The sequence below is a fragment of the Callorhinus ursinus genome, unplaced genomic scaffold (genome assembly GCF_003265705.2).
Source record: "Callorhinus ursinus isolate GAN/ISIS: 27379988/994484 unplaced genomic scaffold, GSC_fseal_2.0 scaffold611, whole genome shotgun sequence".
Classification (NCBI taxonomy): domain Eukaryota; kingdom Metazoa; phylum Chordata; class Mammalia; order Carnivora; family Otariidae; genus Callorhinus; species Callorhinus ursinus.
This window is the reverse complement of record NW_027397666.1, coordinates 5,657-20,438: the sequence shown is the minus strand read 5'-3', so window position 1 is coordinate 20,438 and position 14,782 is coordinate 5,657. Positions and strand designations below refer to the sequence as shown.

Genomic DNA, 14,782 nt, shown 5'->3' with positions numbered 1-14,782 from the left:
TGACGGTGATGGTGATGTTGTACTCGGCCTGGCTCTCTCTATCCAGCGCTCCTTCAGTTACCAAGGTGTAGAAATTCTCGACTGATGGTCTTAGAAGAAAGGGGAGATTTTCATCTATAGAACAAATAACCTGTTGATTTTGTCCAGAATCTGCATCTGACACACTGAAAACTGCTACTATGACCTCTGGCAGGTTTTCAGGGAAGGGACTGATGAGTGAGGACATGGTCAGTTGAGGAGTGTTGTCATTTACGTCCAGAACCTTGATGATTAAAGAGCATTTTCCTGATAGTCCCCCGCCATCTGTAGCCTCAATATCCACGTGATATGATTGAAATTCCTCAAAATCCAAAGTCTTTCTCAGTCGAATTTCTCCTGTAATTACGTTTATTTCGAAGGGTTGGTTAATGTCATCTCCCTGAAATAGGGCATAAGATACCTCCCCAAAGGATCCTGCATCTAAATCTGTCGCTGAGACGGTGATAATCAGGGAGCCCAGGGAATTGTTTTCAGGAATTTGTGCCTCATAGAGTTCCTGAGCAAATTCGGGAGCATTGTCATTGATGTCCAAGACCAGGATCCGAATCTCCGTGGTCCCAGACCTGGGCGGAGACCCACCATCCACCGCTGTGAGGGTAAGCCTTAGCTCCCGCTGCTCCTCGCGGTCCAAGGCTTTGTCCAGCACCAGCTCCGGGAACTTCCTGCCATCGCTGCGATTGCGAGTGAGAACGTGAAAATGAGGATTGGAGCTGATTATGTAGCTCTGAAGACTGTTGTTACCAGCATCTAAATCCTGTGCCATTTTCAAAGGAAATAGCTTTCCTGGTGTAGTAATTTCTGATATTTTTAGTAGCATTTCTCTGGCTGGGAACTCTGGGGCGTGGTCATTTATATCTCTGACTCGTAAAGCAGCCTGAAAAAACTGCAAGGGATTTTCCAGTAACACTTGAAAAGGTAGCACGCATGGCTCAGTGGAGCCGCACAGCTCTTCCCGGTCCAGTTTCTCATTTAGCAGTAAATCATAGGTCTTTGGGTCAAGTTGCAAATGCTGTCTGTTCCCCTTGAAAACAACCTGGGCACCCCGCGCAGCCAGTTCTCCTCTCCTGAGTCCCAGGTCCTTTGTCAAATTGGCCACAAACGTGCCAGTTTCTGACTCCTCCAGTACAGAATATTGAATCGATTCTGAACCGGCTTCCCACAAAAGCACCCATATAATGAGAATTGCCACTTGCCTTTTCTTGCGATGTACTTTTGTTCTCGCCATCTCCATTATGTCTGATCCCAGAGGAAAAAATCTTTTTCCAGTCCCCATCATCACGTCCACTACCGACCCTCCGAAATGTCTTTACTGTTGAATTTCGAATTCGTCTTGTAACTTGTCTGGTGACGAGTGCCTTCCTGAATACTACTATCTTAGCTTCGGTTGTAAATGTGTTCGTATTTTGAGGGGCTTCTGAATAAAATGGAGTCCACCGAATCTGCAGAGCTCTTATTCACTCTCTTAGCCTGCACTGCCACCAGGCGTTCAAATTATTAACTTCAGGAGGTGCATACAGGCAATACCATTTCCAAAATCTGAGCCTTATAAAGACTTTCAGGTGGAGTCAGTGTTTTTCAAATTGTAGTGTGTGAACCATATGCATAAATAATTACTTAGGAGTCTGAGTTGTTTTTTTCGAGGTTGACTCCTGGGTTTCCCTCCAGACCTTGAATGAAATTCTCTGGTGGTGCTAAGGGCTGAAAATCTGCACTTCAATCTCTCTAAGTGATTCTCATGCATACTAATGTTTAAGAATCACACCCTCAGGTAATGTAAACTTCCTATAATCAATTTTTATTCTTTGGCAGTGAAATTTATCTCTGATGAGTAGTGTGATTTGTGAATCCAAAAAGTACACTATTTAATCGTCCCAACAAACAAGTCAATAAACTATACAAAATTGGGAGCCTGGGTGGCTCAGTTGGTTAAGCGACTGCCTTCGGCTCAGGTCATGATCCTGGAGTCCCAGGATCGAGCCCCACATCGGTCTCCCTGCTCAGCGGGGAGTCTGCTTCTCCCTCTGACCCTCCCCCCTCTTGTGTTCTCTCTCTCATTCTCTCTCTCTCTCAAATAAATAAATAAAATCTTTAAAAAAAAAATAAACTATACAAAATGTAAAAGTTGGTTAGCAACACCAATTATAAAATAAACAATTATTTCTCTAAGTTATATGGCTCATAAAATGGCATGAACAACAGACTCAACTTATTTTGTGGTTACACCTGCACAGTAAGGGGAACAATTAGGCTATTAGGAGGAAAATTGAGGCCAACACATACTTATGATAGAGTATCTGATTAATTAAATTATTTAAAAGAGTAACTAGCGGGGCACCTTGGTGGTGCAGTCAGCTAAGCCTCAGATTCTTGGTTTCAGCTCATGTCATGATTTCAGAGTTGTGAAATAGAGCCCCTAGATGGCTCTGAGCTCCTGAGCTCCCTGCGAGTCTGCTTAAGATTCTTTCCCTCTCCCACTGCCCCTCCCTGCTGCACTCTCTTTCTCAAATAAATAAATAAATCTTTAAATGAGGAACTAGCAACAATCAGTCTGTCATAAGTAGGCATTTTAGGATTTTACTTCATTTTGTATGGGTGGAATTGGTCATGATTTTATTAGGTTCGTTCATTTTATTATAACTTTTAAATCAAATTTCCCTCCTATATTAATTAATTAATCAAGGCCCAAATATATTACCATGTTGTAAAGACATAATGCAATGCAGAATACAAACATTCAAGAATCACCTCTATCATCCTCTACAACAAGGATGACGCTAGTTGCTATTATAAATAAACACCAAGTAAGGTAGTGAATTACATTTGAGTGGATTCCACAGAATTCAATGATGGTTCATCATGGCTATATCCATTTCTATCTCACCAGTTTCTACTCAGATAAATAGGAAAATATGTCTTTAAATATCCTCAAAATATATGAAATGGGTCAGTGCACATATAAGAACACAAAATGTGCCAAACATAATCTCATTTCAGATTGATTTCATATTTCTTGAGAGGTGAAATCAATTGAGCTCAACCAAAGTTCACTTCAGGTAAGAGCCAAAATGATGGAAGATTAAAAATGAGGATATTTTTCTTTTTAAAAAAATATTTTATTTGTTTATTTGACAGAGAGAGACACAGAGAGAGCAGGAACACAAGCAGGGGGAGTGGGAGAGGGAGAAGCAGGCTTCTCGCGGAGCAGGGAGCCCGATGTGGGGCTCGATCCCAGGACCCTGGGATCATGACATGAGCCTAAGGCAAACGCTTAACGACTGAGCCACCCAGGCGCCCTGAGGATATTTTTCAAGATGTTTCAACTCTAGGTAAAATAAATAAAGCTAAATAAAGTCTAAACTCTGAACAGATGAAATAATTTTGTAGTTAAAAAGCATCTCTACCTACCCAGAAGGATAAAAAATAAAATCACTGTGACCAGCCTCCATGGTTCACTTGATAAATGTTACTGAGAATAGACTTCCTTGAGAGTATGAATAACAAGATAAACTGATGAAGTAAAACCAGCAATCACAAACATATTAGATGGTTTTAATTTCTTCTTTGAAACAAAGTTATTTCCAACTCAATCCTAAGTGCTTCCTTTCTTCGATGGGCATTCTAATTCCAGCCTGATGGCATCCCTGGCATCTCCGCGGTCCTTTGTGCTCTCTCTTTGTCTGCAGGGCCACCAGACATCTTCACATATAGCTTACTGAATTCTTTTTCACTTTAAAGCAAATTTTACTAGCAGTACAGTATCTGTGATACTCAATTGAGACATTGAAATGTCTTTGAGAATGTTGTTTGTTGTGACAGAGAGGAAGAAGATAGTATCTTAATGTATCATCCAAGGCTATCAGTTGGTATGTGAAGACACTGCCTTTTTATGGAAATTGATTACTTTAGATTCTTTCAGGAGAGTGCTTCTCTGTTTTATTCTCTTTCGCTTTCCTTTGCTAGAGTAGAACTGAACTGAATTTATAAACTTGTCTCACAAGTAATAACTCACTAACATTTGTGGAAAAAGTTCAACGCATACAAAGCAAACAGCATAACTTCCATTTACACGTCATCCAGCTTCACAAGATCTTGTATCATTTCATCTATACCTTCCCCTCCACCCTCCACTTCCCACTCAATGTTTTTGTATAGGTCTTTTCTTAAGGTAATGTTTACACAAATTGAAATGCACCAATCTTAACTATATAAAGGATCCATCCATGTAACCCACACCTCTTTCCAGATACAGAATATTTCCATCATTCCTTGGGAATCTTCTTAATCATATTTTCCAGCTTAATTTTAATAATTAGGTGGCAAAAACTTGGTCTCCTCTGCACACAACATGGAAAGGTAAACCAATGTAAAAAACCACCAAGCCCTATGTCATTATGCTCATGTACGCTTATGTGAAGTGACAGATCGTTAAGATTAATTTAACTGATTATTACCAGTGAGCTGAAATAATACTTTGATGAAATATTGTAAAGTATATTAAACTTAATTTTATTTAGTAAGCTTATAATTATTGCATAGCTGATCAATCTGGTTTCCATTTTTATGCTACAAATGTTTGTTTTCCTTTCATTCCATTATAAATTTTAAAAATTCTTCAAGTTTCTAAATGTGAGAATCCATCAAAATCCTAGAGAAGAACACAGGAGAACCTCTTTGGCCTTGGCTGCAACTTCTTGCTAGACATGTCTCCAAAGGTAAGGGAAACAAAAGCAAAAAATGAACTATTGGGACTTCAAGATAAAAAGCTTTTGCACAGCAAAGGAAACAGTCAACAAAACCAAAAGACAACCAACAGAATGGGAGAGGATATTTGCAAAATCTTTTCAGATAAAGGGTTAGTATCCAAGATCGATAAGGAATTTATCAAACTCAACACACCAAAAATAAATAATCCAGTCAATAAATGGGTAGAAGAGGGGCGCCTGGGTAGGGTAGGTAGGGAAGGTTAAGCATCTGCCTTCGGCTCAGGTCATGATCCCAGGGTCCTGGGATTGAGCCCCGCATCGGGCTCCTTGCTCAGCGGGAAACCTGCTTCTCCCTCTCCTTCTACTGCCCCCCGGTGCTTGTGCTCTCTCACTCTCTCTGTCAAATAAGTAAATAAAATCTAAAAAAAAAAAAAAAAAAGAAATGGGCAGAAGACATGAACAGACATTTCTTCAAAGAAGACATACAAATGTCCACCAGACACATGAAAAAATGCTCAACATCCCTCAGCATCAGGGAAATACAGATCAAAACCTCAATGAGATACATCACACCAGTCAGAATGGCTAAAATTAACAAGTCAGGAAACGACAGATGTTGGCAAGGATGTGAAGAAAGGGGAACACTCTTACACTGTTGGTGGGAATGCAAGCTGGTACAGCCACTCTGGAAAACGATATGGAGGTTCCTCAAAAAGTTGAAAACAGAGCTACCCTACAACCCAGCAATTGCACTACTAGATATTTATCCAAAGGATATAAACATAGTGATCCGAAGGGGCACCTGCGCCCCAATGTTTATAGCAGCAATGTCCACAATAGCCAAACTATGGAAAGAGCCCAGATGTCCAACAGATAGATGAATGGATAAAGAAGATGTAGAATATATATATAATGGAATATTACTCAGCCATCAAAAAATGAAATCTTACCATTTGCAATGGCATGAATGGAACTAGAGGGTATTATGCTAAGTGAAATAAGTCAAATCAGAGAAAGTAAATTTTCATATGATTTCAATCATATGTGGAACTTAAGAAATAAAACAGAGGATCATAAGGGAAGGGAGAGGGGAAATAATATAAGGCAAAATCAGAGAGGGAGACAAACCATACAAGACTTAACTATAGAAAACAAAGTGAGGGTTGCAGTTAGGGAGGAGGGTGGGGGGAATGGTGTAACTGGGTGATGGGCATTAAGGAGGGCACATGATGTAATGAGCACTGGGTGTTATATGCAATTGATGAGTCACTGAACCCAACCTCTGAAACTAATAATACACTATATGTTAATTAATTGAATTCAAATAAAATTTAAAAAAATAAAAATTCTTCAAGTTTACGAAAAATGAAAGACAAATATAATCTTTAAGGTTAGTCTTCCAAATCTTCTTTAATTTTGTTATGAATCTCTTAAAAAATCTTATTTAATTTAGCTATATCCAAGGAAAAACAATACTTCAGGGCAAAGATGGAAATATGTAAGCAATCACTTAACCCTCTGAATTGATGGGAGAAATGATGCAGAAGAGTTTGAAAATATAAAGGATTTGAGGGGCTCCTGGGTGGCTCAGGCAGTTAAGCTTCCAACTCTTGATTTCATCTCAGCTCATGATCTCAGGGGTGTGAGATCATCGAGCCCCATGGCTCTGCGCTGGGCATGGAGCCTGCTTAAGATTCTTTTTCTCTCCCTCTCTCTCTCTGCCCCTTCCCCGCTAAAAAAAACAACCACAAAGAACCAGCTTTTTATTTCACTGATTTTCTCTATTATTTTTATTTTGGATTTCGTTGGTTTCTTCTATTATTTTTATTATTTCCTTCCTCCTGCTTCTCCCGCTTGCTTTGGGTTTATTTTACTGTTCTTTTCCTAGATTCTTGAGGTGGGAGATTAGATCATTGATTTGAGACTTTTCCTCTTCTCTAATGTATGCTTTTAATGTTATAGATATCCCTCTCTGCACTGCTTTAGCTGTGTCTTACAAATTTTAATTTGTTGTCTTTTCATTTTCAATTAAGCTTGATATATTTTTTTATATCCCTTGAGACTTTGTCTTTGATGCAGGGATTAATGAGAAGTGTGTTGTTTAGTTTTCAAGTGTTTGAAGTGTTGTTTTTATGTTATTGATTTTTTAGTTTGATTCCATTGTGATTGGAGAACCCACATTGTATGATTTCAGTCCTTTTAAATCAGTTGAAGTTTGTGTTATGGCCTTGTTTATGTAGTTTATCTTGTATATTTTCTGAAAGCATTTGGAAAAAATGTGTATTCTACTGTTTTTGGCTAGGAATTTCATAAATATGGATTAGATTCTGTTGGTTGATGATGTTTAGTTCTGAGTTCTTGCTGATTTTCTGTCTAGTTGTTCTATCACTTGTTAAGAGAGGGTGTTGAAGTATCCAACTTTGATTGTAGATCTATTTTTCCTTTCACTTCTGTCCATTTTTGCTTCACATAATGTGCAACTTTGTTAACTTGGTGTATACATACTAAATATGTATGGAATACATAGGAATGCTTTGTCTTCTTTTATTGTTATATAATGTCCTGAAGTAATCTGTCACTTTCTTCCCCACTTTCTCGTCATTTTCTTCCCTCTGATGTCTACTTTATCTGACATTAGTATGGTCGCTCCTGATATATTTTTATTAACATTTGCATAATATATTTCCCATCTTTTTACATTCAATCTGCCTATATCATTATATTTGAAGTGAAGGGTCTTGTAGACAGCATACAGTTGGACATTTTTTAACCCATTATATCAATCTCTTTGCTTTAATTGGTGTGTTTAGACCATTTACATTAATGTAATAACTGATATTAGAGCATAAGCCTAACATTCTTTTGTTTTCTATTTGTTCCCTGGAGGGTTTTTTGTTTCTGTTTTCTTTTTCCTGCTTTCCTGTGGGTTATTAGAACATTTTTTAGAATTCCAATTAGATTTATCTGTAGTGTTTTTTAGTGTATCACACTGTATAGCTTTTATGGTGGTTGCTCCATACATAACTTATCATAGTTTACTGGTATTGTCATTTTACCAGTTCAAGAGCAGGGTGGAAAACTTACCTCCCTTTATATCCCTTTACATCCCCACTTATAATTGTCTTAAAAATTTCCTCTCTATATACTTAGAATTATATCAGACATAATCAGATATAATTGGGGATTCAACCATCAAACATAATTTATGAAACTCAAGAGAAGGAAAGTCTATAACATTTACCCATGTTTTTGTTTACTACATTTTTCTTCTTTACTGATGTCCCAAGATTCCTTTTTTTTTTTTTTTTTTTTAAGTAGCCTCCATGTCCAACATGGAGCTCGAACTTACAACCCTGAGATCAAGAGTCGCATGCTCGGAGTCCCAAAATTCCTTTCTTTTTAATTGATTCCTTTCCATTTGGAGACCTTTCATCAACCATTCTTTTAGGGTAGGTGGACTGGCAACAAATTCTCTTCCTGAAGGATATTTTCACTGGATATAGGATTCTGGGTTAATATTTCTTTTCTCTCAGCCCTTGAAAACTATGTGTCCTTCTTCTGACTTCTGTGGTTTTTGGTGAGAAGTCTACTGTCATTCAAATTGTTATTGTTCTATGAATAATGTGTCATTTCTCTTTCACTGCTTTCAAGATTTTTTCCTTGCCTTTAGTTTTCAGAAATTTGACTATGATGTCTTTTGGTGTGGATTAACAAATATGATGTCATGAGGCTTTTCCCCTATGTTTTCAGCATGTTGCTCCTCTGTTGTGAAGTTGCCAGGATCTCCCTGCTTCCTGTAGCAACAAATATCAACACTTCTCCTAGGAGAAGAAATAGAAATACTCAAAATAAGGTGAGGGACTTACTTTAAAAAAGGATGGAGAAGAAAAACCAAAGATGTAAAATACAAGAGAAATATGAGAAACATAGAGGAATAATTGAGAATGTTCAATATCTGACAAACACAAGTCTCAGAGAAAAAAACAAAATTAGGAATACAGTTATTAAGGAAATAACAGTAGAGAAGAAATAATCCCAGATATGAAAAAGCATGAATTGTAAAAATATATGACATTAAATGACATATATAATATATAACATATCAATGAAGTGTAAGGACACTAAATGCATTTTCAGACATGCAGAGACAAGAGTTCATTTTTCGAATACCCTCTCAGGAATCCACTTGAGGATATACTGTAGCAAAGAGAGGGAATTTTTTTTTTTTAAAAAGGAGATAAGTAATCTATCTACCAATGGACTTAAATAGGAGAGGTATGAAGACAAGATGATAGTTTTGTTCACATTTAGAGATAATTTAGTCCAGAAAGAAGCAGAAAGACAGAGGGCTTTGGGCAAGAAATATGGGAACCTGAATTATTTTTTTAAATTTTTTTATTGTTATGTTAATCACAACACATTACATCGTTAGTTTTTGATGTAGTGTTCCATGATTCATTGTTTGTGCATAACACCCAGTTCTCCATGCAGAATGTGCCCTCTTTAATACCTATCACCAGGCTAACCCATCTCCCCACCCTTCTCCCCTCTAGAACCCTCAGTTTGTTTTTCAGAGTCCATGGTCTCTCATGGTTTGTCTGCCCCTCCGACTTACTCCCCTTCATTCTTCCCCTCCTGCTATCTTCTTCTTTTTCTTTTTTCTTAACATATGTTGCATTATTTGTTTCAGAAGTACAGATCTGTGATTCAACAGTCTTGCACAATTCACAGTGCTCACCATAGCACATACCCTCCCCAATGTCTATCACCCAGCCACCCCATCCCTCCCACCCCCCACCACTCCAGCAACACTCAGTTTGTTTCCTGAGATTAAGAATTCCTCATATCAGTGAGGTCATATGATACATGCCTTTCTCTGATTGACTTATTTCACTCAGCATAACACCCTCCAGTTCCATCCATGTCGTTGTAAATGGCAAGACCTCATTCCTTTTGATGGCTGCATAATATTCCATTGTGTATATATACCACCTCTTCTTTATCCATTCATCTGTCGATGGACATCTTGGCTCTTTCCACAGTTTGGCTATTGTGGACATTGCTGCTATAAACATTGGGGTGCACGGACCCCTTCAGATCCCTACATTTGTATCTGTGGGGTAAATACACAGTAGTGCAATTGCTGGATCGTATGGTACCTCTATTTTCAACTGTTTGAGGAACCTCCATACTGTTTTCCAGAGTGGTTGCACCAGCTTGCATTCCCACCAACAGTGTAGGAGGGTTCCCCTTTCTCCGCATCCCCGCCAACACCTGTCGTTTCCTGACTTGTTAATTTTAGCCGTTCTGACTGGTGTGAGGTGGTATCTCATTGAGGTTTTGATTTGGATTTCCCTGATGCCGAGCGATGTGGAGACTTTTTCATGTGCCTGTTGGCCATTTGGATGTCTTCTTTGGAAAAATGTCTGTTCATGTCTTCTGCCCATTTCTTGATTGGATTATTTGTTCTTTGGGTGTTGAGTTTGATAAGATCTTTATAGATTTTGGATACTAGCCCTTTATCTGATATGTCATTTGCAAATATTTTCTCCCATTCTGTCGGTTGTCTTTTGGTTTTGTGGACTGTTTCTTTGGCTGCGCAAAAGCTTTTTATCTTGATGAAATCCCAAGAGTTCATTTTTGCCCTGGCTTCCCTTGCCTTTGGCGATGTTTCTAGGAAGAAGTTGCTGTGGCTGAGGTCGAAGAGGTTGCTACCTGTGTTCTCCTTTAGGATTTTGATGGACTCCTGTCTCACGCTTAGGTCTTTCAACCATTTGGAGTCTATTTTTGTGTGTGGTGTAAGGAAATGGTCCAGTTTCATTCTTCTGCATGTGGCTGTCCAATTTTCCCAACACCATTTGTTGAAGAGACTGTCTTTATTCCATTGGACATTCTTTCCTGCTTTGTCAAAGATCAGTTGACCATAGAGTTGAGGGTCCATTTCTGGGCTCTCTATTCTGTTCCATTGATCTATGTGTCTGTTTTTGTGCCAGTACCATACTGTCTTGATGATGACAGCTTTGTAATAGAGCTGGAAGTCCGGAATTGTGATGCCGCCAGCTTTGCTTTTCTTTTTCAAGATTCCTCTGGCTATTCGGGGTCTCTTCTGGTTCCATACAAATTTTAGGATTATTTGTTCCATTTCTTTGAAAAAAGTGGATGGTATTTGGATGGGGATTGCATTGAATGTGTAGATTGCTCTAGGTAGCATTGACATCTTCACAATGTTTGTTCTTCCAATCCATGAGCATGGAACGTTTTTCCATTTCTTTGTGTCTTCTTCAATTTCTTTCATGAGTATTTTATAGTTTTCTGAGTACAGATCCTTAGCCTCTTTGGTTAAGTTTATTCCTAGGTGTCTTATGGTTTTGGGTGCTATTGTAAATGGGATCAACTCCTTGATTAGTCTCTCTTCTGTCTTGTTGTTGATGTATAGGAATGCCACTGATTTCTGTGCATTGATTTTATATCCTGCTACTTTACTGAATTCCTGTATGAGTTCTAGCAGTTTTGGGGTGGAGTCTTTTGGGTTTTCCACATACAGTATCATATCATCTGCAAAGAATGAGAGTTTGACTTCCTCTTTGCCGATTTGGATGCCTTTGATTTCGTTTTGTTGTCTGATTGCTGTGGCTAGGACTTCTAATACTATGTTGAATAGCAGTGGTGAGAGTGGACATCCCTGCCGCATTCCTGACCTTAGGGGAAAAGCTCTCAGCTTTTCCCCATTGAGAATGATATTCGCTGTAGGTTTTTCGTAGATGGCTTTTATGATATTAAGGTATGTACCCTCTATCCCTATACTCTGAAGAGTTTTGATCAAGAAAGGATGCTGTACTTTGTCAAATGCTTTTTCTGCATCTATTGAGAGGAACATATGACTCTTGTTCTTTCTTTTGTTAATGTATTGTATCACGTTGATTGATTTGCGGATGTTGAACCAACCTTGCAGCCCAGGGATAAATCCCACTTGGTCGTGGTGAATAATCCTTTTAATGTACTGTTGGATCCTATTGGCTAGTATTTTGGTGAGAATTTTTGCATCCATGTTCATCAAGGATATTGGTCTGTAATTCTCCTTTTTGATGGGGTCTTTGTCTGGTTTTGGGATCAAGGTAATGGTGGCCTCATAAAATGAGTTTGGAAGTTTTCCTTCCATGTCTATTTTTTGGAACAGTTTCAGGAGAATAGGTATTAATTCTTCTTGAAATGTCTGATAGAATTCCCCTGGGAAGCCATCTGGCCCTGGATTTTTGTTTGTTGGGAGATTTTTGAAAACTGCTTCAATTTCCTTAGTGGTTATAGGTCTGTTCAGGATTTCTATTTCTTCCTGGTTCAATTTTGGTAGTTGATACATCTCTAGGAATGCACCCATTTCTTCCAGGTTATCTAATTTGCTGGCATAGAGTTGCTCATAATATGTTCTTATAATTGTTTGTATTTCTTTGGTGTTGGTTGTGATCTCTCCCCTTTCATTCATGATTTTGTTGATTTGGGTCATTTCTCTTTTCTTTTTGATAAGTCTGGCCAGGGGTTTATCAATATTGTTAATTCTTTTAAAGAACAAGCTCCTGGTTTCGTTGAACTGTTCTCCTGTTCTTTTGGTTTCTATTTCATTGATTTCTGCTCTGATCTTTATTATTTCTCTTCTCCTGCTGGGTTTAGGCTTTATTTGCTGTTCTTTCTCTAGCTCCTTTGGGTGTAGGGTTAGGTTGTGTATTTGAGACCTTTCTTGTTTCTTGAGAAAGGCTTGTATTGCTATATACTTTCCTCTCAGGACTGCTTTTGCTGTATCCCAAAGATTTTGAACCGTTGTGTTTTCATTTTCATTGGTTTCCATGAATTTTTTTAATTCTTCTTTAATTTCCTGGTTGACCCATTCATTCTTTAGTAGGATGCTCTTTAGCCCCCATGTATTTGAGTTCTTTCCGACTTTCCTCTTGTGATTGAGTTCTAGTTTCAAAGCATTGTGGTCTGAAAATATGCAGGGAATAATCCCAATCTTTTGGTACCGGTTGAGACCTGATTTGTGACCTATGATGTGATCAATTCTGGAGAATGTTCCATGGGCACTAGAGAAGAATGTGTATTCCGTTGCTTTGGGATGGAATGTTCTGAATATGTCTGTGAAGTCCATTTGGTCCAGTGTGTCATTTAAAGTCTTTATTTCCTTGTTGATCTTTTGCTTAGATGATCTGTCCATCTCAGTCAGGGGGGTGTTAAAGTCCCCCACTATTATTGTATTGTTGTCAATGTGTTTCTTTGCTTTTGTTATTAATTGCCTTATATAATTGGCTGCTCCCATGTTAGGGGCATAGATATTTACAATTGTTAGATCTTCTTGTTGGATAGACCCTTTAAGTAGGATATAGTGTCCTTCTTCATCTCTTATTACAGTGTTTGTTTTAAAATCTAATTTGTTTGATATAAGGATTTCCACCCCAGCTTTCTTTTGGTGTCCATTAGCATGGTGAATGGTTTTCCACCCCCTCACTTTCAATCTGGGGGTGTCTTTGGGTCTAAAATGAGTCTCTTGTAGACAGCATATTGATGGGTCTTGTTTTTTAATCCAGTGATAGCCTGTGTCTTTTGATTGGGGCATTTAGCCCATTTACATTCAGGGTAACTATTGAAAGGTATGAATTTAGTGCCATTCTATTGCCTGTAAGGTGACTGTTACTGTATATTGTCTGTGTTCCTTTCTGGTCTATGCTGCTTTTAGGCTCTCTCTTTGCTTAGAGGACCCCTTTCAATATTTCTCGGAGGGCTGGTTTCGTGTTTGCAAATTCCTTTAGTTTTTGTTTGTCCTGGAAGCTTTTTATCTCTCCTTCTATTTTCAATGACAGCCTAGCTGGATATAGTATTCTTGGCTGCATATTTTTCTCGTTTAGTGCTCTGAAGATATCATGCCAGTCCTTTCTGGCCTGCCAGGTCTCTGTGGATAGGTCTGTTACCAATCTAATATTTCTACCATTGTAGGTTACATATCTCTTCTCCCGAGCTGCTTTCAGGATTTTCTCTTTGTCTCTGAGACTCGTACGTTTTACTATTAGATGTCGGGGTGTTGACCTATTTTTATTGATTTTGAGAGGGGTTCTCTGTGCCTCCTGGATTTTGATGCTTGTTTCCTTTCTCACATTAGGGAAGTTCTCTGCTATTATTTGCTCCATATACCTTCTACCCCTCTCTCTCTTTCTTCTTTCCTGGGATCCCAATTATTCTCATATTGTTTCATCTTATCATATCACTTATCTCCCAAATTCTGCCCTCGTGATCCTGTAGTTGTTTCTCTCTCTTTTTCTCAGCCTCTTTATTTTCCATCATTTGGTCTTCTATATCGCTGATTCTTTCTTCTGCCTCATTTATCCTAGCAGTTAGTGACCCCATTTTTGATTGCACCTCATTAATAGCCTTTTTGATTTTGACTTGGTTAGATTTTAGTTCTTTTATTTCTCCAGAAAGGGTTTCTCTAATACCTTCCACGCTTTTTTCAAGCCCAGCTAGTATCTTTAAAGTCATGATTCTGAACTCTAGGTCCGACATCGTACTAATGTCCGTATTGAGTAGGTCCCTGGCTGACGGTACTACCTCTTGTTCTTTTTGCTGAGGTGATTTTTTTCGTCTTGTCATTTTGTCCAGAGGAGAATAGATGAATGAGAGAACAAAATGCTAACAGGTTAACAACGTCCCCAGCAAATATACTCTATACAAATCAGAAAAGACCTGAAACCAGGGGAAAAGAAAGGGAAAGAAAGAAAAAAGAAAGGGGGAAAAATAACAAAAAGCAAAAGATAAAATCAAAAACAGAACAATACAAAAAAACCCAGAATATATCAAATATGATCAAGCTAGTGCATAGATCAGTGCCACACACTAGATTTTGGGTGTATTTTGGTCTGTTAGACAAAAGTGCCTCCTAAAACTTTAAAGAAAGAAAGACTTATATATGTACAAAATAAGGGTTGATACAATGAAGGGATGGAAGATGACTGTAAGGATGAAAATTATAAAAGATTTTATAAAAGGAATTGATAAGATAA

At 38.2% G+C, this 14,782-nt stretch overlaps 1 protein-coding gene across 1 annotated transcript; it reads right to left on the bottom strand.

The window, feature by feature from the left end:
* Window positions 1–4: 4 nt before the first annotated feature.
* LOC112818116 (protocadherin beta-6-like) lies at window positions 5–1,630 on the bottom strand (the record flags this gene model as incomplete). Its single annotated transcript, XM_025865337.2, has 1 exon — window positions 5–1,630. A coding segment is annotated over exon 1 (1,311 nt), but the record flags the coding sequence as incomplete, so codon positions are not given.
* Between the last annotated feature and the right edge of the window lie 13,152 nt (window positions 1,631–14,782).